Source organism: Colossoma macropomum, unplaced genomic scaffold, assembly GCF_904425465.1.
Source record: "Colossoma macropomum unplaced genomic scaffold, Colossoma_macropomum, whole genome shotgun sequence".
Classification (NCBI taxonomy): domain Eukaryota; kingdom Metazoa; phylum Chordata; class Actinopteri; order Characiformes; family Serrasalmidae; genus Colossoma; species Colossoma macropomum.
Window position 1 is genome coordinate 29,928,603 of NW_023494788.1, and position 22,697 is coordinate 29,951,299.

Genomic DNA, 22,697 nt, shown 5'->3' on the forward strand with positions numbered 1-22,697 from the left:
GTGACTTTACCACTCACATACTCTGGAATGGACAAATGGACAAAAGCATGGCATATAGCTAAAACTAGTAGTAGCAGGCATCTTGAAGACTGAATTTTGTATATACTATTGTCTGTGTTTAATAGGTAACAGTGTAATACTATCAGAAATCACATAAGCATGAGCAAGTCTATCTGAGATTGCTTAACAGCTTCATGTGGTTTGAGGCAAGTGATTTAGGTGTGCAGCTTTCCTGATGCTGTTTGGTCATGTATTAGCTTCCAATTGGGTAGCATCAGCATAAAACTATAGATGCAAGCTTTGGACACCAGACATGCCTTTGTTTACTTTTAGCTACCAATTATGTTGTGTAACGGAAAGGATAATGTTTACTGTACTGGTTTAGAATTGACTCAATTCTCTCTCTGTTCTACTGATACTGTTTCCCTGCTCTTTCAAACTCTCTCTCCTTTCTGTTTCGCTCTTTCCCTGCAGAGATATGAGTTGACATCTTCGCCCAGGGCCAGTTGTTAATTGCACTCCATGAAGCATGTCCAGTTGAGCTCCAAAGTCTCTTGTACTCAGCCTCATCTCGACAGCAAGAGAAGCTCAGAGCTGCAGAAAAAGGCCTTAGCCTCTGCGCCTCCAAGATTTGTGGATCAAAAAAATAAACAAAAAAAGAAAGAAAACAGGAAATATGAAAAACGCTTCAGGGAAAGTGTATTCTGTCATTGTGCTTATTACTCATATTTTCTGCCTCCCTTTCTTCGTATTGTTTCTGTCTCGTCAGTTTTTTGTTTTTGTTTTTTTTTTTTTACAATGTTTTGTTTGGCTCTTTGTCATTACTGTTATTTTTTAATGTAGGGCAATTCTATTGTAATTTATTCTTCATTCATTTTATTACCTTTCACTTCTTTTGGGTTATTTTCTGTATTAGATTTTGTTAAATTCACAAATTTGCCATTAATGAATTCACTGAAAAAAAGTCAGTGAATTTAAGGATATGAACAAGTTTGCTTTAAAACATAGCAAAATTGTGAATAAGGTCAGTCGATATCAAACAGTAATGAATAATTAATGTGAAGTGAAGCTGCCGAGTCAAAGATGAAAGACGTCTTCCAGACATCTCGGAAGAACGTTTTAAAGTCTACGCGTGAGTTGTGAGTAGTGTTCAAGAATGTGACTACAATGGAATTAACCGCTTTAGCAGTCAGTTTTCTGCTGAGCTTACAGTACAGAAATGTATCCACCCTCTGCGCATAGAACTTTGCTTGTTTTTTCCAGCTTCTGTGAAATCTAATGTGATGACCCAGGCCAACTGGCTATGTGTTTCTAATTGTCCTTTCTGTTGCTGTGAAGCATTCCTTGTATAAAGTTTGTAGATAGCAAATCTTGGTCAAGATATTTCAGAAAAAGTTCTTGTGTGACAGGTGAGGGGCTTCTTAAAGCCACAGCTGAATTTCAAACTCAGCTGAAAGATTTGCCAATTCCTTTGGGCTTTAAAGGATGAAGGAGCTCAAGGCAAATAATCTTGTGAGCACTTGTGACTAGTTGAAGTTTCAATGTTGTGAGTTTCAGGTTTATAATCGTTGCCCTATGTTGTTGACATTTTCTTTTACATGTACATAAACGTAAAACATGGTTAGTTACTCATATAAAACCTAATTTAAGTGCATCCTGGAACTACAGTACAACTTTGGATGTCAGCATGAATCTGTACTACAGCAAATAATTCTAGCACACAAAAGAATTACTGTAACCTCTTTTTAATAATTGCACATTCAGATGAGTTTTTTTTTTTTCCACTAAAAGTTTTAGACAAAGGAGATTCCATTATCCAAGCTTGAATTATTGGAAGCGTTCCTGAAGGCCCTAAGTTCCCACAGGGTCAGACAGTTTCATCAGGTCCTAATGTGTTTTGGAGAGTACTGTTTAATGTTGGTCTTTGCTGTTTGTTTTTCTCCTCTATCCATCCATACATTGGTCCAGAGCTCACCAGCTACTTCAGTCTTCTTGCAAATTATTTGAATTACTCTGCAACTGTGCTACTAAATTTATATATTTAAAAACATTTCTACATATGTAAGTATTATGTACATAATCAGTATTAGGCTGTTACGCTATGTTGGGTTGGGGAATAGAGGGAAAAGGAAGTTTTTGGATTGTCTTCATCCGGTACATGGTTTAGCCTCAGAACACTCAGAGGTTTCACCACAAGACAACACCCTCTACCTGACACAGCAGCCTCTGATCCTTCCCTTTGAGTGACACTTGTTTTTAACAGAACGAATATGAAACATGTATGTGGCTAGAGGGCATATGCAAGTTATGTTTGGTTAAAGATGCTTCGTTGCTGCTGTAAGGTTGATATGAATAGGATAGGCCTCTTGTAATTAGATAAAATGAAGCATATGGGCCTTGTTTGCGGATACTGGTGGTGACTTTAATAGGGATGTGCATGGAGAGTTTGCTCAGGGCTAGTTTTGTAGATAGGAAATTTACTGTTTGAACAGTTCTTCTGTCTGTTTTATAGCGCTGTTGGCAGTAATCTGGACATTTCAAGCAAAACCTTGGTCTGTCCAATAGAGATGGTTAAAGGTCAAGATCTTGGTTGTTGTGTATGTATTGAGCTTTTATCTTATTATAGACCATTCAGAAAGAAGGCCACTAAGCACAGGCTAATTAGTATCTTTTCTTAGATAACATCTCCACTAGTAAGGGACCACTTACTCCAAAGCTTAAAGCATGAAAATCCATCCTATTTGTTTCAAATTGTTTGTCGTTTGTTAAGGACAGGAGACACTAGCACTGTGTAAAACTTCAGGTTGTGACCCAAAAACTGTCCAGAAGTTCAGTGGTGCAGCTGACACTCAGGCAAGAAAAAGACTAACCCATACTTTACTGTGCTTGTGCTTAGTATGTAAAGGAGGTTGTAAATCCTTCATTCTTTGTTTTGGCTTTTCAGCAAACCATTCTTAACAGCTCTTTGCTTGCAGAAAAAAAAATATATATATATATTAGATGCCCCAAAGTGCTTTGAGGACACACTGTGGCTGCTACAGACCCGATCAGTCAGCTGTTTGTCAGTGTGGTTGGTCGTGTGCACAGACCGGGTCACGCCAGTGCTGTTGCTGCTTCCCTTTACACCCTTTGCGTTTTGGGCTTTAGAACTGTTCTCTAGCTTATAGTACTCGCAGTGCTGGTAGAATAGAACAGTGCCTTAGATTCAGAGTAGGCTATATATTTATTTTCATATATTAATAACTAAACATGTTACACGTGCTTACTTTGGCCATGACAATCATTTTACTTGACCAAGGCCCTGAACAGGATCTAATGGGTTTTTTTTTGTTTGTTTGTTTTTTTCCTTCTTTTTTTGACATCTTGAATTAGCCCAAATTATATTTGTAAATACATCCAAAGTGTACTGGAAAAAAGATAAGTACTGTTAAAATAAAGTTTTTTTTGCAAGAGAAAAGAAATAAATGCCGTTTGGCGCAAAGTCATGATTACCTAGTGTAGTTGTGTGATTCATGTAAAACATGTAGTCAAAAGTTTGAAACTTCTATGATTTTTTACTTCACTCAGAATTCAATAGACAAAGTATATATTGACATGCCAAGGCTCCCGTGTTAAATGTAGGCCACACAATGCCATAATGTCAAAGATAATGCTCAGGTGTGTTAATGATGTGAAACAAGCAAAGTACATTTTCACAAAGCAACATGAAACTGGGGAAAAAAAAAAAAAATCAGGACAAGAAATTTTCCAGTAAGGCCTGTCTTGGTATGATTTCACACATTTCAAACTTGAGCTTGTCCTAAATTGAAAAACAGATATATATTTTAGTATTGCTGGCCACCAGAAGCACCCATCTGTTGCTGTTAAGTTGCTTATAACTGACTATAAAAGTGTATTTATTCATTCCACACCACTCACTATTTTTCTGCTTACAAAAATACAATTTCAGCCTGTGATTGAGCTCATAACTAAAAGCAAAGAAATTAACCCTTTCTTAACACTTCCTTTTTTTCGCTCACCGATAAGTTTGTGTATTTGATATGTCTACATAACCATTCTGCAAATGAATAAATCAGAAATACTGATAAACGGTTAACAGTGATTCAAAGCTAGTAGTCATTTGCATTGTGTTAATGCTGTGGCTATTTGCTTAATTATTAGCACAGTTAGAGCTTGGATTGAAAACATTCTTCTAAAGTGAAATCAGTGGGGACCCCATTTTTCTAGCCCTCACAACTTTTTGGCACAGTCAGTGCAGTAGATGTGCTCTCCGTTAATGACAAAGCGCTTGTGGGCCAGGGACAGAGAGCACTTCTTGCAGTTGAAGCAGTATTCATGCCAGGTTTTGTCCTCGTAGTTCACCACATTGGTCCCTCTGCCAAACCCTGGAAGATCAGAAGGACAAGGAGCTTCTCAGTAAATGTTAAGCACAGCTTAAACTCGTGCCCTTGCATCCTTTTAAAAATCTGCTCCAGTTGTGAATCCACTAAAGTAAAGCATTAGTATGAATTATCTTAAAAAACAGCTAATGTAGAATACAGGTAAGTTCACATATTGACCTGTGATGGGATTTTGACATCCAGAGCATTTCTTGGCCACAGAGGTCTTGTAGCAATCCATGCAGTAGAACTCATCCTCATGAGCAGTGAAGCGAGCACCAGCCAAGGGCTTCTTACAGGTGTGGCACGCAAAGCATTCAGAGTGCCAAGGCTTGTCCTGATAGTTGATCCCACCAGAGGTGATGGGCTAGAAAGGATTCAAATAATACAAGCAGTGGACGAGAAAATCAGGCTAACTCATTGTTAATTGGAGAAAAGGACAGAACTTCAGCTAACCTTCAATATACTTCTCAATCCTAGCCTATGATTTAGGATCACTGCTCTAGAGTACTGTGCAAAAGTTAGAGACCCTTCATTTATTTAATTTCCAGTCAGAACAGCTATTAAGTATGTGTAATTCATTTCTCAGGAGATATTTCTAAACAGGTTAAATATTAGATAATCCACTTTCACAAGGACAGAGAAAGTCAATGGAAAATAATATTTAAACAACATAGGATTTGCAAAACGTTGAGAGTTGAAACAATTATAAAAAGTTATCTAAGTCCCAACAGCCATGCAAGTGCTGGTAGACCACTAAAACTGTCACCATCAGATCAACAGTACCTAAAGCTTTCATCTTCTAGAGAAAATTAGCCCCACATTTCCTTCAGATCTGAAAAAATCCAAAGGTGTTTCTGTCCTTCCTTCCACTGTGAGAAGACAACGCTGCACTATGAGTCTGAAAGGATGAGTAGCTGTCAAGAAGCTGTTACCAAGAAAAGGAAATAGATGAAAAAAGAAGGAAAAATTACAAATCAAACAAAGAAGCTGCTGATGTTCTCAGAGCAATTGACTGGCTGCCCCCAAGTCCAGACTTCAACATCACTGAATGTGTTTGGATTACTTGGATTGTTAGAAGAAGGAAATGCAACTAACTTCTAAGACTAAACTTTGAAGATGTAAAAAATATCCCTGTAGATTTCTTTGAAAAACTGAAAGCAAGTTTTCTGAAAAGAACTGAAGCTGTAATAAAGGCAAAGGGTAGACACACTAAATTGGACATTATATTTAGTTGTTGAGGCTTCTGTGTAATTTTTGTTAAATATATGTTTTCTGCTTTTTGTACTTTATGGTCAGTTTGACTGGAAATTAAACAAATTAAGGGTGGGTTCTGACTTTTGCGCAGTACTGTATATTATGGTATTTTTTCTGTGACAGTAAGTCACAGAAATCTATGTCAGTGTGTAACATTAGTGTGGAATATTGCTAACTGCTATTCATTACAAGCATTCAGTTTTGGGTTTCTGTCCTATGTGTGTGTTTGCCACTGTAGTCACCTCCTTGCAGCGGGCACAGTTCTTGGCAAACTTCTTCTCATGGCATGAGGAGCAGTAGAAATCATCACCCTTGGTCAGGAAGCTCTGAGAGCTGATTGGCTGTTTGCATTCAAAGCAGGTAAAGCACTGCTCATGCCAAGACTTATGCTTATACTCCACACTTTTTTCCCCTGAAGAAAGAAGAGAATCCAGGAGCTGTCATTAAAATAACAATTCCTCCAAAATGTCTGGTGTTGCTAAACAAAGCAAGCAGGCACTCGTAGTATGTACGTATATGTACGTTTTTGATGTACCCAAGTGTTCACAATAGGGGCAACTAACTGCTGTCTTTCAGAAAATGTATACATTCACTTGAATACTAGTTTCAAATTGTGTGTAGAATAGGGGTGCACTATGATATCTGAATCATATTGGGCACATATTTGCTTAAAAATGGACAGATGTTTAGATTTGACTGATATTTTAAACTGATATTTAAGTTGTACAGATAAGCAATGTTTAGGTGACTAGTCTGCTACACTTGGGCTACTGTGCTAAAATGTCTCCATTTCATTTATTTTACTAAATCTTTCACCCTTTATAGGTATTTTTATATTCATATGTGATGCTAATCCAGGTGGATCAAGTCACAATTTCTACATTCTGTAAATGTATCTGCATCATCAGGAATCTACATGGAAAATATCAGCTATCTGCTTCAGCCCACGATTCCATCATCTGTGCATCCCTAATGAGAAGAAGTGTGTTGTCCTTGGCACACTACACAGTGTTAGTTAGACTCTGAGTGGGATCCCACACCTGGCACGATGACTTTGTAGCAGCCCTGGCAGCGGTGCGAGTCCTCACGTGCACCGCACTTCCCACACATGATCTTGCCGTCATCTCTAGCTGCAAAGGGTTCATTGGCCAGTGGCTTGTAGCACTTAGCGCAGCGAAAGCAGTCCTCATGCCAGTGGCGGTTCTTATGGGTCAGCTCCTGAACAGAGAAGGAGGACAGCTTATCCCAGCAGTACTGGTTAAATTTACTGCATCATGCAGCTTTAACTATTATATTAAACTTTGGCTCAAAATAAAAGTATCGTGAATAGAACCGTTGAACTTTGATTGATAAGGAAAAGGCAGTGATGATGACAACTGACATTCCTTTCACTAAGTGTTTTTTAATAAATATTGGAAATTGAATCACACATAACTTTAGACTATTATGTTTGAATGCACCTTAAAATATTAAACCAAATTTTGGCTCACAGGTAAAGTTACTCATAAAAAGATGTTTTTTAAGGGATCTTTAGTAAAGGGAATGGTTCTATATAGAACAATTTCATGCTTAAATGGTTCTTTGCATGGTGAAATGGTTCTTCACGTTAATGGAGAATGTGTTGTACATGGTTCTTGTAACAGCTTGTAACAATAGAAGCACCCTTTTTGGTGCTATATAGAACCATACACAACATATTGTCCATTAGTCTAAAGAACCATTTCACCATGCAGAGAACTATTAAAGGGCGGGGGGGGGGAGTTCGTCATTAGAAATGTAATCACAAGTATATTCAGCATTTCACAAAATAAGACTAATGAAGAAAATCAATAAAGTGCTGGTTCTACATAGTATTAAAAGGCAATGAAAGAAAATAATGAAAATAATAGAACTCAAGAGGTTAATTAAGGTGAATTAAAGAGTAGTAGCTGCAGTAAAGTAGGAGGGGGAATGTTCACCTTGGCATCAGCACCGATTGGTTTACGGCATTCTGCACAGGTGTTGGCGCACAGCTTTTCGAAGCAGCGCACACACACAGGCTTATCATCTTTCTTGACATACTTCTTGCCCTGCAGGTTGTCTCTGCAGTAGAAGCAGTCAGTGCGGTCTGACATGGTGGAGCTGAGGTAGCTGCGAGGACCTGGAGCAGAACCAAACACATCAACATGTTTTAGAAAGTTTAGTAATGCACTAAATCTCTCACTCCATTCTTACTGCATCGTTTGTTTTAACTTTTCTTTTTATATTCTTATTCTGCTTTATGTACTTTGTTCTTTTAATTGTGCTTTTTAACATTTTTAGCTTCTATTGTTTTTCACTCTCAAGCACTTTGTCTTTAAATAACGTTGTTAATTCTATGTAGTATTTATGTGAAGATGATTCTACCTTCCCACAGGTCCAGTTCAGTTATTTACAGTTATCTCCAAATGTTTTTCAGGTTAATTTAATTAACAGCGGTTTTGGCAGCATCTGTGCTGATGTGCACCTCTCACTTTCAAACTTCAGTATTTTATTTTAGTCCAAAGAGAGAAGAATAGCACAATCCAAGAGATGCCAAATGTACTATGAAGTGCACTGCAGCTTTCTATTTCAGCTTTATATAGAAGTCGGTATTTGAGACTTTTGAGAGTTTTCTTTGTGGACTAATTTACCTCAACACACTGAATGTACCATTCCATCATGATTGTATTCCTAAAAATTATGTTTTAGGCAAAAACCTTCTCAAAAATGTAAAACAAAATATTCAAAACTAGTTAGTGTTAATGTTTTTTGTGAGGGAGTTTTTAGAGGCATTAAGTGCTTCAGACGTCTGGTTCTTATCCACATCACTGTGAATAATTCTGATTATTTTGCATCAAACCACTCAACTTTAATTATGCAGATTTTTTTTCAATCTTCAGTATTTTTCTTTGTTTTGTAGCTACTTGCCTTCTACTTGATTTTTTTTTTTATTTGAAGTAAGAAATGTATTGCTTGATCATGGTTTTAGGCTGTATGGTTTTAACCACCTCTGTATGTATTTTGACACTTGAACCATTTGCTGTGTTGCCAACATAAGACTCACCACAAGAGGGCAGTCTAGTTTCCAGATAAAAGATATCCTGAATTATGTCTGGTTTTGGGAAAAGAGAGCATAAAACAAATTGCATCTTGAGGGAAAATCTCTCGCATAATAATATTTAATGAATCACGCTGTGGAAACATCCTGTTGCTCTCGTTATATTCTTAACACCTTAACAGTACAGCACTAAATGTTTCCCAATGTGCGCCTGCTATGCTCAGCTGCACCACATACTCCCTGCAGCTGCATTTATCCTGTGTAAGAAAATACAATGGCTGTGCTGCTGTATATCTGTGATGGTGACTCAGAGGTTCACTTAAAGCCATGCCCTTGAGGCTGAAAGACAAAACTGGGATGATGAACGGTTTTGCCCAGTCGCAGTCCCTCGGTGGCAGATATAATCACACACAGCCTAGCAACCGCATGCAAAACAACTAAGGGAAGTGTGTGAGGGGCCTAGTACCCAATCTCCCACAATCACAGCCTCCAACCCAACATTCACACCCACACCTGTTAGTGCCAGAGCCCAGCACTGCATTCTCTGGCCGTTGACAGCAGACTTTTGTATTTTTAGAAGGATAGATTCTTTCTGCCCAGTTGACTTTTCGCTCTGTCGACAGCTCACCATCGGCCACAATGTAAACAGAGTCTTCCCCCATAATTCCATTCATTAACATTCCGTTGATGATATCGAAACAAACTTGTGCTTTTATGATATCTTAATTTCAGTTCCAGGTTGAACATCCGTCTTGGGTGGCTCCTCCCGAGCCTTGAATGTAGAGCAAATAAGGCCAGCTTCGGCACCCATGATGCTCATTTACTGGTCACAGGGGTGAAGGAAGACTGGTTCTTGCCAAAGTGTTGAAGATGTCCAACCTTTTCATCAGAATCTCAGAAACTAACCAAGTTTCCACTGTTTTGCAAAAATATCCAAGGTAACCAAGAAGAATGGTGTACGCTCCAGTAGTCATTCAATTATTTCCACCTCTTGGGAAATGCTTGATATCATTTTACAAGATCTCTATCATGTATCTGAGGTATATTAATGCCTGTATTTCTCTCCCAATAGTGAGTAAGATACCTGCACTGACTGAGCTTCACATATAGAAAAAAAGAATGCAGATATTTTCACCTGACAAAATCCAATACCAAGAGGAATGAGATATTTAAAACAAACCTGAGCTTGGCCTACAGCATATATAACCTCAGTAGTTCTTATGGCTTGAAAAAAAGCAGCCAGCTAAGACTTAAGGCTTTTTCCTCTCACCTTACTGTTCCTAAGGCTCTTTACTCAGAGTGTCAGCAATGCGAACTATGAATGTCATCCCCTAGTTTATATCCGATATCTGAAGTAGATTGGTTTCCTTTCACCTAACAGAAGGCAGCATTTGCATTGAGGAAGCTGTGAATTTGACCATCTCTGTGACCTGGGTAGTATGAGGACACTAAGCCTTCTATAGCAGAGCTGCCCACTGTATAATCCTTTTGGTGTGCTCTGCCAGACTCGTTTTTGTTCCAGTGGGGTCAACATGACTGCTGTGAAAAGGCCTACATAAGAATCAAGTGAGTCACCAGGAAACTTTAATCAGTGATTTATTATAAAACAGACAGATCTGGCTCTAAAATCTGATTGTCTGAATGTTGTAAAATACTCAGTATGCACATACATATGATCTCATGCATTAATTAAATTCTGTTTAAATGTGGAAAGTATATGTGGAATAAATTTTAGACATTTTCTTTCTTGGCCCACTGCTAATGAACTACATTGCTTGCTGGACAAACTGTTTATTGCAAACATTAATAATTGTAAAATCAATAATTACACATATATTGTATTTTGTTGGCATTTTTTAAAGCAGGCATACATTACAATGATTTTGGTGGTCAAGTGGCTCATTGCTTTTAATTTGGTATGCATCTTGTACTTGTACTAAGCTCAAACCTCCTTGGACACATGCCAAATAATCATTTAATATTTTTCCTTTTTCATACTTTCATAAAGAGCTGCATATTTGGGGCTATCCAGGCTTAGACCACACTCTTGTAGACCTAACAAGAATGTTAAGGCAACATAAAGGCAGTAAAGCCTGTTCGTTTTAGTCTCAACATTTGTTCACGTCCTAGAACTTTGTCTACTTACATTATTCTTAAGTTCTTAAAAGGTTCTTGGCTTTGGATGGTTCTAGGGAAACATTTAAGTGGTACAGAAACTTGTGGAGTTTCCTTAAAGAACCACCATTTTAAAGATTCTTTAGGAAATCAAGGATTGTTCCAAAGAGCATTTTGGTTCTATTTGGCACCTGTATTTTTAAGAGTATACCTCTTCATCAGCTACATTAAAAAACACCAGACAAAGCAGGGCAGCCATTTTCCCAAATATGCCCCTACAGCACGACCCCAACATGAAAGCTCACTATTAAATGAATTGTGCCTAACATGATAATTAATCCCACAGTTTCATGCTGTTCAGTATGAACCGCAGAGTGGGCCAAAAAGAGCAAAACACAAAAAAATCTTTGGTTTTCCAGACCAAACTATCTTCACCATCTTTACCTGAGTGCCTGTAGAAAGTCATGTTCGGTTTCTAGGAGAGAAGATTCCGAATCAAGAAGAAGGATGCAGGGAGCAAAGGAAAGTATCCACAGAGTTACAAGGAAGGTACTTCACCCTTCTGAAAATACATTATATATACACATTCAAAACCACACCCTCCCCTAATTAGCCCTGATATCCCACTCCCTGCCCCTGTAACCCCCCAATACCACCCACACCCCAAACGGCCTAGCCTGCACTAGCCTCGTCCATAGCCAAACCACCATCTGCTCAAACCATGTTAGGGTATGCTCTGAAAGAGTGGGGAGTGGAGGGGTATAGAGGGTTAGAGACTGAATTCCTTGGTTGTGACATCAGAGTAAAGAATAGAAGAATTCCAGCAGGTCTGAGTTGGGATTTGGATACAGGAAAGCATCTTCTTGACATTTGCTGGTTTGACATTTGTGGGCTAGGCTGAAATGGATCAGAGGGATGAGTGATGCGGTAATTATTGAGGATGAGTCAGAGGCCATTGTCAAAACTATGTTTCTTTTATCTAGCAGAACTGTTTAGACGTACTTACACTACTCAGTAAACGTGATATTGCTGCTGGGTTGGCTGTTTAAAAAAAAGACTTAGGCTCTGCAATTAGTGGCATAAATAAGCTTAATGTGTGGGTGTTTATCATTTATCAAAACTTCTCTTTTAGTGTTTGCGATGCTCGAATAAGGGAGGTATCATTCGGCTATGTATGCTTTTATGTGTTGGCTGCAGAATCAAAGCATTGCCAGGCCATGTTTCATCCTTTCATGAATAGAGCTGCACTCACCTTTAGTCTATGCCATCTGTTTAAGCGAACTGATTTACAGCTTTGATTCGCTTCCATCTCACATTGTTTTAAAGCCCAACCAGAAGTTGCTGAAACAGGATCCATAGCTGCAGAGCAGTTCTGAAGTTACTAACAGGGAACATGACAGAAGAACATATTGTACGTTTGAGTCGGGTATTTATTTGGTAGCCTTTTTCGGTAGCCCTTGTTTCAGTGCTCAGAACCGGCCTGTAACCAACAGCAATTCCTGCTTTAATGCAGCTCGGTGCTGTACAAGCACAAAGATGTGTAGTTCGTGTGGGCACATTTTAAATCTTCTAATGTGGGTTGCCAAAAATGCCTCAGCCAACATTCTTGCTCAAAATTAAGCTTGTGATTAACAGAACAAAAATGAAGACACCTCATTTTTCAGTGTCAAACGCTCCTCACAGGCTTTGTTGGTTCTTTGTGGGAATGATTTCCTTGAAAGGAGTGAAGCAGGAGACAGTCTGCACTAACAGTATACACAGCTTAATGCACTGCAGCTCTACTGGACATTTATTATTTAATTATTGTGAACATTAATGAAAAAAGAACACAGGCATCCATATACTGGTTATGTCCAACTGGACGTATTTAAATAAATCATGAAATTAATTCTCCAGAAATTACATTACAATTGGAAATGTGATTAGAGTGGGAAAACAACTCTAAACCACACTATAAAACCGCTAATTGATGCAAATAGGCATAATCTGTGTTGCATTTTTTCCTACACTAATGAGTTTTCCATGTGCTCCATTAACTCTATTGCACTCAAGATCAGACATGGATAACAAAAGACTTTTAGTACATTACAACCCTCATACAGAGCTGTTTATATTAGAGTCTGTCACTGGATTCATCTATTGTGAGTTATTAACTATTGGGTGCCACAACAGTGGATTTACATTTATTCTCAGTGTCTGAGATCAAATCTTGTCCAGTGTTATGAGCTCCCCAGCAGACCTTCAGATATTAAAAATTCATTCATTCAGAGTGGTTTGATGTGAAATGTGCTGTTCTACAGAAACCTACTGAGTCAGAATTGTTCACAGAGGTGATGAAAGAAACCAGATATCCAAAGCATATAATGCCTCTAAAAGCTACCCTACAGAAAGTTATTACACAAAATGGTTACAAATGCCTTTTGTGATGCCTGGGATGTTTTGAGATAAGCATCTGGCCTTAGATATATCATCGCTGTCGGAACAAAATCTCTTATCTCCAAAATGGCAATTTACAGGGGAAGAAAAAAACATCCAGAACATTCAAAGTAAGTTAAGGGATACAAATTTTATTCCAAGCAAGATTAGACCATTTCTAATGGTCCATTTGTGAGTCGGGACCATGCCTTCAACATATGGTAGTAGTATGAGGGGATACTATGTGATTGAGGAAGGGGAGAGAACTCAGAGTTATGTGCAGCTTCAGCTTGGAGCAAGAAGGCCAGACCCCACTTTGGATGGAGGTAGCACTGACAGATAAAACTGAGGAACAGGGAGGAGATGAGGCAGTGGTGGTGGGAATTGTGTAAACTTAGTCACAGGAAACAGATGGTAGAGATGGGAAATTTACTATATACTATATTACCATAATCAATGTTACATATAAAAACATGTGTAGGTTAACTAGCCATTTTGGATAGTAATTAAAATGTTTATGTTTGCGTTGAGGACATTGTGACCCGTTTGCTCCTGTCACCACCACTATAAAGAAATCCGAGCCTGTAAAAATCTCTACAATGTCGCTTTTCATATCAAACCACTCTGAATTTGTTTACATTTCAACATTGAATCATGCAGACATTTTGAAAAATCTGTGGAATTATCTATTAATAGTGTCAGTAAATCTCAGAATTGGCCACGTAATATGCCAACAACAATCACAGGCCAAGCATATGTTTGGAAACAGTTTCCACATCCATGTCCATAACATTTGTGCACTGAATGTTGACATTGGTCTGAGTGAGGCATTTGGTGGGCTAATACTGAACCTATCTATCTATCTATCTGTGACTGTGGTAGACAATAGAAGTGGAATTCGCTTTCCAGCCATCCCACCTGTCCTCTGCCGAGACCCTGCCTTCTGAAAGCCTGAAATAGCCCTAATCACTCCCACTGGCACCGTCCACAAACATTGCCCCACTCATCTGTTATCTACCCCCCTCTACACGGAGAGAGCTGCTGCTCAGGAACTGTCACAACCATGCGCAGCCTGTTCACCAGAGCCACTGACCTTGAAGGTCAGCATACAGTACTGTGTCATAAGCCAGCTACAATTTATCATTCCTCAGGGCAGTAAATACATGTTTTTGCTTGTAAAAATAAAACATAACATTAGAATAAAAGCAAATAACCATTAGCACATGAAAAATTGACAAGCTTCTTATTTTCAACAAAGGTTATTGATATCTTTTGAGATAACACGTTTGATTCCTCTGTTTGATTCCTCCTCTGAGGTCCACTTATGATGTTTGTCTTAATCCATTTTTTCCAACTTCTGATTTAGAATGAAACTGGCTGTTTTTTATTACTGTTCCTTTAAGACTGATATATGTAAATAACCTCTGTTCGGATTGGCTGCCATGTATTGTGCCTCATTCAAAAAGCAGTCCAGGCTGAAGCTTCAGGGTGAATGGGCGGGGCTAAACGGATGCAGGCAGAATAAGCGGATATATGTAAATGATTTGGTTTTTCAATAACTATATTATACTATACTAAGTTAGTACAACTTACTCTTAAGTTATACGAGTGAGGAATGGAAGCCTGGATGGCTTTATAAATAAAGTAGGTGAGCTAAGACTTTTTCACAGTACTGTATGTGAAAAGGATAAGATAGGAGCATGAAGCAGGGTCCTGTTTAGCCAACTGTGAAAGATCTTGAGGAACAAGTCAATCCTAGATGCACGTAGTGTACAAGGAATAGTGTTACGCAAGAACAGCCAAGACTCTAAATCAAACCGGAGCTCTGCAAAGGCCTACTTTTGAAACGAGCCTCCAATATTTCAAAAATACTCTCGCCAATCAAACTGTGAAAAGCCTCTTGTTTTTTCTCAGTCTGTTATTTAAATAAGGATGTTGTTTCCCAATGTCTAACATGCATAGCACAGCACTCCAAACTCAGAGTTCAGAACTCAGAGACAGATTATAAAAAAGTCATTGTAAGGAAATCTATGCCAAAACTCAACATATTAGCAACACATTCACTATCAAGCCTGTCAGTAGTCCAAAATCTCTGTGGCCATGACTTGCAGTGGCAGACAGAAAGGAGGTGAAAATGAAGTGGACTTCAGCACTGAATACATCTTTTTTGGATGTCTGAAGATCAGTGGTTTTTGTGTTTGTGATAGCTCCAGTCAGTGTGCTGCTTAAAGCAGATCTTCAAACAGCTGATTGATGGAGAGCTTGGATGAAGGCCTACTGGACAGGCTTTGAGCTCCTCTCTGCTTTGACAACCTGATCAAAGTAATCAAAGAGTTCTAGCTTGGTCTGCCATATGGGGCTGATACAAAACTGGGGCTCATCTGCAGAGGCCTGTGCTGGTAGTGATCTCCTCTCTGAAGAATGTGAGGTAAAAAGGAGCACACACAGAGAGACAGGAAGCCTGGGGCAGGCTGGGTTAGCCACGCCATAAAAGCTGTAGCTCTCACTAGAAGATTGTCAGCCTAGATTAGCAATTTCTTTTATAGCCACATAGTCATCTGATAAAAGAATCTGAATAAGCAGAAATGCACATCATCATTGTCATAAGACCTTCATGCTGTTTTTTACTTTTTACATGATTATAATGTCATCTGCTCTTTATAGTGTGTGAATATTTCATGATGAAGAAACCGACAGAAATATTCCAAAATGACTTGGAATAAAACGATGCTACATTACCATCCACTGAAGTTAATTTAAAAAACAAGGTTTCCTTGCAAAAGTGATGATATTGCACACATTTACACTACTGTGCAAAAGTCAGAGACCATCCTTGATTTAGTCAATTTGCAGTCAAAACAGCCATTAAGCATGTTGTTCATGTTACAGCATCAGTATTTAGTGTGTCCACCCTTTACCTTTATTACAGCTTCCTTTCTTTTTAAGAGACATGCTTTCAGTTTTTCTCCCAAGTGCAATCTTAGCACTTGGTTCCATTTTCTGCTTCTCATGATCCAAATAATCCCAAACACACTAAGTGATGTTGAGGTCTGGATTCTGGGTTGGCCAGTCCATTAGTCTGAGCTCCTTTGTTTAATGTGCTAATGGTCTTATTTTTACCTATTTCTTCTTATCAGTGAGGGCTTCTTGTCTGCTACACATCCTTTCAGATCCATAGCACTGAAGTGTCTTCCCACAATGAAAGAATGGACAGAAACAGCCATGGATTTTTCAGATCAGAAGCAACAGTAGAGCTTTTCTTTTAAAGATAAAAGCTTTGCCTACTGTTTATCTGACACTGACAGTTTTGATGGTCTACCAGGTCTTGCATGGTTCTCAGGGGTCCCATTTTCCCTGTATCTTTTAATGATTTTTTTTAATTAATGTTCTTTTCATTGTGTATGCAAACCACAATTATAGGCATTTAACTTTGAATTTCCCTGACTCTCCTATAGATTCAGCCAGGCCAGCAGCTCTGTGTGTTTTTTCCGCTCAGTTGAGTCCCCACCAAATCACACCGGCACACGGACTGGAAAATATGTCCATTGAATGAAATTGGCTGAAGATCAGCACAGCCTGTTATTTCTGAGAAGATGTGTCAGCAAGCGGTCTCACAGACTGTAAAATAACAGACAGGGTCAAAGACGTTTACTTTTTGGCTCATCCTTCTTCATTCCACTGTGCTGAGCTGAATCTACATGTTACAGAATATAAGGGGAACTGTTCAATGTTATCAGTACTGGACACTCATATGGCTCTTGTCTAGACAGCTGGAGATAAACGGTACTAATGGAGAAAAGGCTGGAGGCAGGGACTCAACGCTGTCCCCAGTGGACAGAATGTTACAACAGAGTCTCCACAACACCACATTGCCTAATTAGGACCTCCAGTGCTGAGGGCGGATGCTTGTGTTATAGTCTCACACGCTCCCTCTAGCGGGACACAGCGGAGCACCATAGGAGACTGAGAAAATCCAGCTGCTTCAGGGCCTTTCAGTGACTAATTGTACAAAATGTGATCCAAAAAGCTCTCTATCACTTCGGCCAGGAGCACAAACAGTCCTCTTGTTCAAGCCTTATATGGCTGTGCCACTTAACCAGATACAAATATTTCTGCAAGGGTGACTTTGCTCTGATGTCTGTTCCACAAGCACAAAGGCCACCAATGTATTAGCTAAAGGTTAATGCAGTGGTTACAAGGATATGAGTCAGCAAAGACTGAGAGACAGTGAAACAGAGCCGAGCCCACTCCACAGGGAGCAAAAAGAGAAAAGTGTTGGTGGGTCTGCCGAGTGCCATGATGTCATTGTATCAGCACAACATCCAGGTGTATAGAGGTTGCTAGGGAAGAACAAGCGCATGATTTTGGCAGAGTTTTCAGACTTTCCTGAGTTGAAGGAAAGCAATTGTGTGAGACCTAATAAGCACTGAATGATGTGGTCAGTTGCCTTGCACATCTGAGTTACTAATGCACTACAGTATGAACATTCAGTGCACACTGTTTTCAGTTATAGATTTAATATGTATCAGGCCATACACATAAAAGTAAATACTTCAGCATGTCCTCTGAAGGTGTGAGCACTTAGGTGTCTCAAGTGGGAAGGAGTTAAATATAACCCTGTAAATTTGAAACATGGCTCTTTTAGATGTTCCAAAACGCATTAAAAATGAAGTACACCACCCGTCAAATGCTGGACTCATATTAGCAGTCTTCGCTATGTTATTCATTAATAACTATGTATTATAAGTGTAAACACGAGACACAAAATGATATCTTTAGATGTTTTATTTTATTTAAAGTATTTTGGGATCAATAAGAATTCACAGTAGTTCCACACTAAATTATCCCCCTGGAAATTTGATCAGTGCTTTGCCTATGTGGGGCGTTGTCGACATAACTTATATTAGAACGCTGATAAAAGTTGAACCCTCCTATATAACATCGACATGTCCATGCCATAACTGGCATGAGTTGTCATGACAGAATTGGTCAGTAAAATAACAGTGTCATGTGAGCACTGTTTGATGTTTGGGGGCTGTATTGCACCAGGCAACGGTAAGCAGGCTCCTAGAGCCCATGAGCTAAAGGCCCCATGAAAATACTAATTCCATATACTGTACGTGTTGATGTTCTATTCTGAAATATATATACATTTAAAAATAGCTGTTATTTGCTGTTGTAATGATTTATTTTGTAATGATATTTTCAGCCATTTCAATACAGGTCCTCCCCCCGGTCACGGTTATAATGGACTGTTGTGATGACACACCTGTATGAAGACAGATTCTTAAGTGATAATCTACATTATGGAGAGGAGGCTCTTCAGTGTGATTTTCTGGGTATTGAGAGGGGAAAATCAAAGTCATCCAGGTGCAACAGCCACAGGTAAAGCAGCAGAAAGAGGCCATGGTTAAACTTAAAAAGCTAATGATGTGGCTCTCGCAATCATTTTGCATTTGCTTTTAATGAATCTGCATTCCCTGGCAAAATTGTAAAGATTTTGCAAGGGAACACAAAATGTTTGCGAGGTAATGCAAAAATATTGCAGGGGAACCAAATGTTGCTGCAATTTTTTTTTCTGCAATGGCACTTCAGAGGCTTTGTAGAAACACAAAAAGTGGGAGGAAACAAAAAGTTTGTTGCTGCACTCCCAAAGCTCAGAAGAGTGCTACAAAGGCTCAGCAGACTGTACGTAATGCTAGTGTTAATGTTATTATATATAGCTCCAGTGCCGGGGTCATTATTTAGAAAGTAATCCATTACAAGTTACTACTGACTTCTCTTAAACTCTAATGGGATTACATCACTCATTACTTCTGGAAAAAGCCATTTTAGCACTCTTTACTTTATTATACCTGCCAATATAATGTATATAATGTAATATAATGTAATATAATGTATAATGTAACAATTTACAACAATTACTAAAAACAATTACAACATGCCTAGAAGAAGAATCTGAATTTGCAAAAATTAGATATCGACTAGATTTTAAGATTATTTCAATTGAGATTATTATATTTGCACATTGATTATTGCATCACTCGGGAGCCCAGAGCCTCAGATAGTTTAAACGTGTATCCAGGGGCCCCGTTCCTGTCTTTTGCTTATAGGACCCAGAATCACTAAATTCACCCCTGCTTATTTCACGTTAGTTTTGCTGAGTGTACTCTAGTTAGCCATCATGACATTAAACATTATGACATCTGTCATTACAAATAGCAGTAATGGCTGTTGCATTTCTGTTATATTATGAGAACTCATGACAGCATATGATATCTGCAGTGTCATGTTTCTGACATGCTTATGTCAGTACTGTCTGGTTGGCTTTATGTAGCACAGTTCAAGTAAAGTATTGCCACAACTTCTCTGTTGATGCTCTGAAGATATATTAGTCAGTTTAGAATCATTTACTGCCACATTTAGCATTCTAGACAGTTTCTAAATGATCTTACAGCTTTAGACAACTTATTTGAAATCTTATGAATTTGCATACTTGCACGTACATTTGTTATATATTGACCATTCTACCAAACTAGTGCAAACTGCATGCCCACATAAATAAATAAATAAATAAATAAATAAATAAATAAATAAATAAATAAACTTTAAATGTTGGATTTGTTATTAGGGATTATGTTATTAAGGAGTATGTTATAATGTTATGCTCTATATGATATATTTAAACCCAAGGCATTAATTAAGATGGTAAGAAGCTAACTATATACAAAATCATCATTTATATGGTACTTTCTGTTATCAGTGTCTGTCCCAAACACTAACCCCTAAATTACAACTTGTGAAAATAATACATATATTTTTTTTCAAATATTGATTTTAATAAGGAAAAACGAGAACTTTAGCTCTGAGGAAAGCAGCAGTAGAAAACTTACCGAAAAGTAATGCTGTGTAAACGTCGCTGCTTTTGCTGACGTCCCACCCAGCGCGCGCTGAGAGTTTGTGTATCGAGCGTCGCCACAGCGCTTAAAAAGCCTGAGAGGAAGAAAAAAACACACAGCAGGATGTGATCCAACTCCACTCCGCTCACATCAACAATGACTTCAGGCAGGAATTTACTACCTCTGCTTGTACAAGGTACAGAAAATTACATTTAAGTGAATAAAATGGCTAACTTCGACATTTTACCTTAACCGAGGTTTAATAAGAGATTATGCTAGAAAACAAGACTGAGTAACTGTGTCAGTTTAGATGTTTATGGTCTACACATTCCCTATATATATATATATATATATATATATATATATATATATATATATCATACACTGTCCATCAGCTTTCTGAACCATTAGTTTTGTGCTTTTTTTGCTAGTTTCATCAAGTGACACAGTTACACTAAGTGGACAGGGTTAGATTCATTGTAGTTCTTTGGAATGAGGGGCTCATTGCCAGAGATTCAATGATGAGCCACCACAGCTGCTGAAGTACATTTTAGACCAGAAAATGTCAGAGCATACCAAGCAAAGTCCTAGTAGTTCTACAGTCATTTCCACTGTAGAACATTTCTGGCAGACCTTTTTTTACCTGAATACCACGATCAGCTAAACATGTCAGAACAATGATTTGTGTGATTTGTGTGTGTGTGTGTGTGAATGTTAATGGCCTCATGCTCATCTAGGCTGTCATCAAACTGGAGGTGCTCCAGAGAATGGACACTGGTATCCTGTGAAGGACATGGCAGGAGTAGCTATGCAAAGTGTATGGCTATAATGGGCCAGTCTCTTTTCCACACAGACATCTGAGAATAAAGAAAGACAATATGAAGTCAACCCTGCTACAACTTTCCTGTATGAAGTAAGCCATTACATGTATCTAGTGTGAGAAATTGCCTCATTTGAATCAGTAATCCAATACAGATGTGCAGCCACTTCATAAAAGCTTAAGTGAATAAGTACTGTTGTTTAGGTACAAAGCGGTTTTTGGAATAGTTCTGCATGCAATTTGTGTTCCGATATCAGGCCATTTTTTCAGAATGCGTTTTCCCTGTCTTTAATGATGCAGAATATCATATTTTCCCCTTCTGTCGACGCAAGAAAACAGGCAAAGTGGAGAGAATGCTTGTGAAACAGATGCAGTACGACAAAAGAAAAATGTATGACTTTTTCACTTGGCCAAGTCCTAGCAAGTTTTTAATGGCGTCTGGTTTTCCAGCATCACATCAACAGATAAATGTGAGGCTAAAGCAGCACTCCATGCCTGAGAGTGAGAGAGGGACTAAGAGGGCCCTTAGAGATAAGAATCTCACTTAAGTAAACAAGCACTAAGTCACAAAGTAAATAACCATGGATGCATGTTGGATTTGTAACTCATCAGGCCTTGAAAAAATGCACCAACACTTCTCCCACTGCAGATGCCTCAGATCAAGCTGTTCCATTTGGTGACTGTTAAATAGATTCAGAGAGAGCTGAGGATGCAATATGGCTTGATAAAGCTGTAATTTCACAGCAATTTAACACACTTACGCTCTACAAAACTACAAATCAACGACATGAGTGATGTCAACTCCATTTTTGGCATTTTTAATTTTTCTGGACCATTTGAGCAAAGCATCTGCCTTTTACATTGAACATTTCATGATAAATGGGCCAATAGAAATGATTCATAATTTCTTAGAATACAATCATGTTAAGTTTACTTTTTGTTTTCTCCTATAAAATCATCTTGGAGTTACAAGTTTTGTGAGAACAGACTAAAATAGTCATTTAACCACTACAAACATATCATTTCACTTTATTTTGAATTTTACTCAGTAAGTGATTGTGATACTATATTTAATACTCCGTTTGAGAAAAAATGTCTAAACAATCTAGATATCTGTATGAATGGCTGCTAAAATATGTACACCTCTAACACCTGATAATACAGACAACACACATATTCACAAGTATTTATTGAGCAAATAGCTTTTTTGTTTCCATCTGTGTTCATATTGTGACATTTTGAATGACTTCCCTAGGTTGAACTAGCTTATATAGCTTATATACATAATCACAATGTAAATCTGAACTGCCGTTATGTGGCATTGTGTAAACATTAGCAATGGACTGTACATTGAAGATTGTGTTCTTTCTCAGTTGCCTGAAGTAGTTTTACTAGCAGCCACACACTGATTGTTTGTTGCCACTCTGATGTGTGGGACAAACGGGAAAAACAATGACACTCACAGCTTTCACTACAGTCTCTAAACTGAAGTGTACCGCCTGTCAAATGTTTTGGGATATCTTACCTTCCTTTGAATTTTCTCACTGTTATTTTTTAATTAGGTGCTTTAAGCACGTTTTGTAACACGCTGCATGTGCATGTTCATTGAAGTCTCAATGAACACCATGATTTCACGATGACGTTTTACCTAAGTAATGTTTTAACAGTTTTTTTTTTCCAAAATGAAGTTAGTCATATTCAAAAGTTTGTCATTCTCTACAGTAAACATACTTAAATATGGCATTTTTCTGTAA

General features: G+C 38.3%; 2 protein-coding genes across 12 annotated transcripts in view; one reads left to right on the plus strand and one right to left on the minus strand.

Moving 5' to 3' along the window:
• map7d3 (MAP7 domain containing 3) overlaps positions 1 to 3,496 on the plus strand; it is a 38,921-nt gene extending 35,425 nt beyond the window's left edge. For all 10 annotated transcript variants that reach the window (XM_036569109.1, XM_036569110.1, XM_036569113.1 and 7 more), the window contains one exon: positions 475 to 3,496. In XM_036569109.1, the coding sequence (XP_036425002.1) occupies positions 475 to 482 (8 nt within the window). In that variant the 3' untranslated portion in view covers positions 483 to 3,496. The remainder of the gene's footprint in view (positions 1 to 474) is intronic.
• fhl1a (four and a half LIM domains 1a) lies at positions 3,320 to 20,228 on the minus strand. 2 transcript variants are annotated; one of them, XM_036569120.1, is made up of 6 exons: positions 20,118 to 20,228; positions 7,595 to 7,776; positions 6,677 to 6,854; positions 5,879 to 6,048; positions 4,560 to 4,746; positions 3,320 to 4,385 (listed from the first exon to the last, which is right to left on the minus strand). In XM_036569120.1, exons 2-6 carry the CDS (start codon positions 7,748 to 7,750, stop codon positions 4,231 to 4,233), a joined length of 846 nt encoding a protein of 281 aa, XP_036425013.1. In that variant the 5' UTR covers positions 7,751 to 7,776; positions 20,118 to 20,228; the 3' UTR covers positions 3,320 to 4,230. The 2 variants fall into 2 exon arrangements, with proteins under 2 accessions (XP_036425013.1, XP_036425012.1); XM_036569119.1 differs by lacking the exon at positions 20,118 to 20,228 and adding an exon at positions 11,254 to 11,430.
• Between the last annotated feature and the right edge of the window lie 2,469 nt (positions 20,229 to 22,697).

Coding starts and splice junctions, on each gene's coding strand:
- fhl1a (XM_036569119.1), bottom strand. CDS start 11,275: ATGACTTTCTACAGGCACTCAG. Junction 6,049..6,676: donor CTACAAAGTCATCGTGCCAG/GTGTGGGATCCC, acceptor TTCTTTCTTCAG/GGGAAAAAAGTGTGGAGTAT. Junction 4,386..4,559: donor ATGTCAAAATCCCATCACAG/GTCAATATGTGA, acceptor CTGATCTTCCAG/GGTTTGGCAGAGGGACCAAT.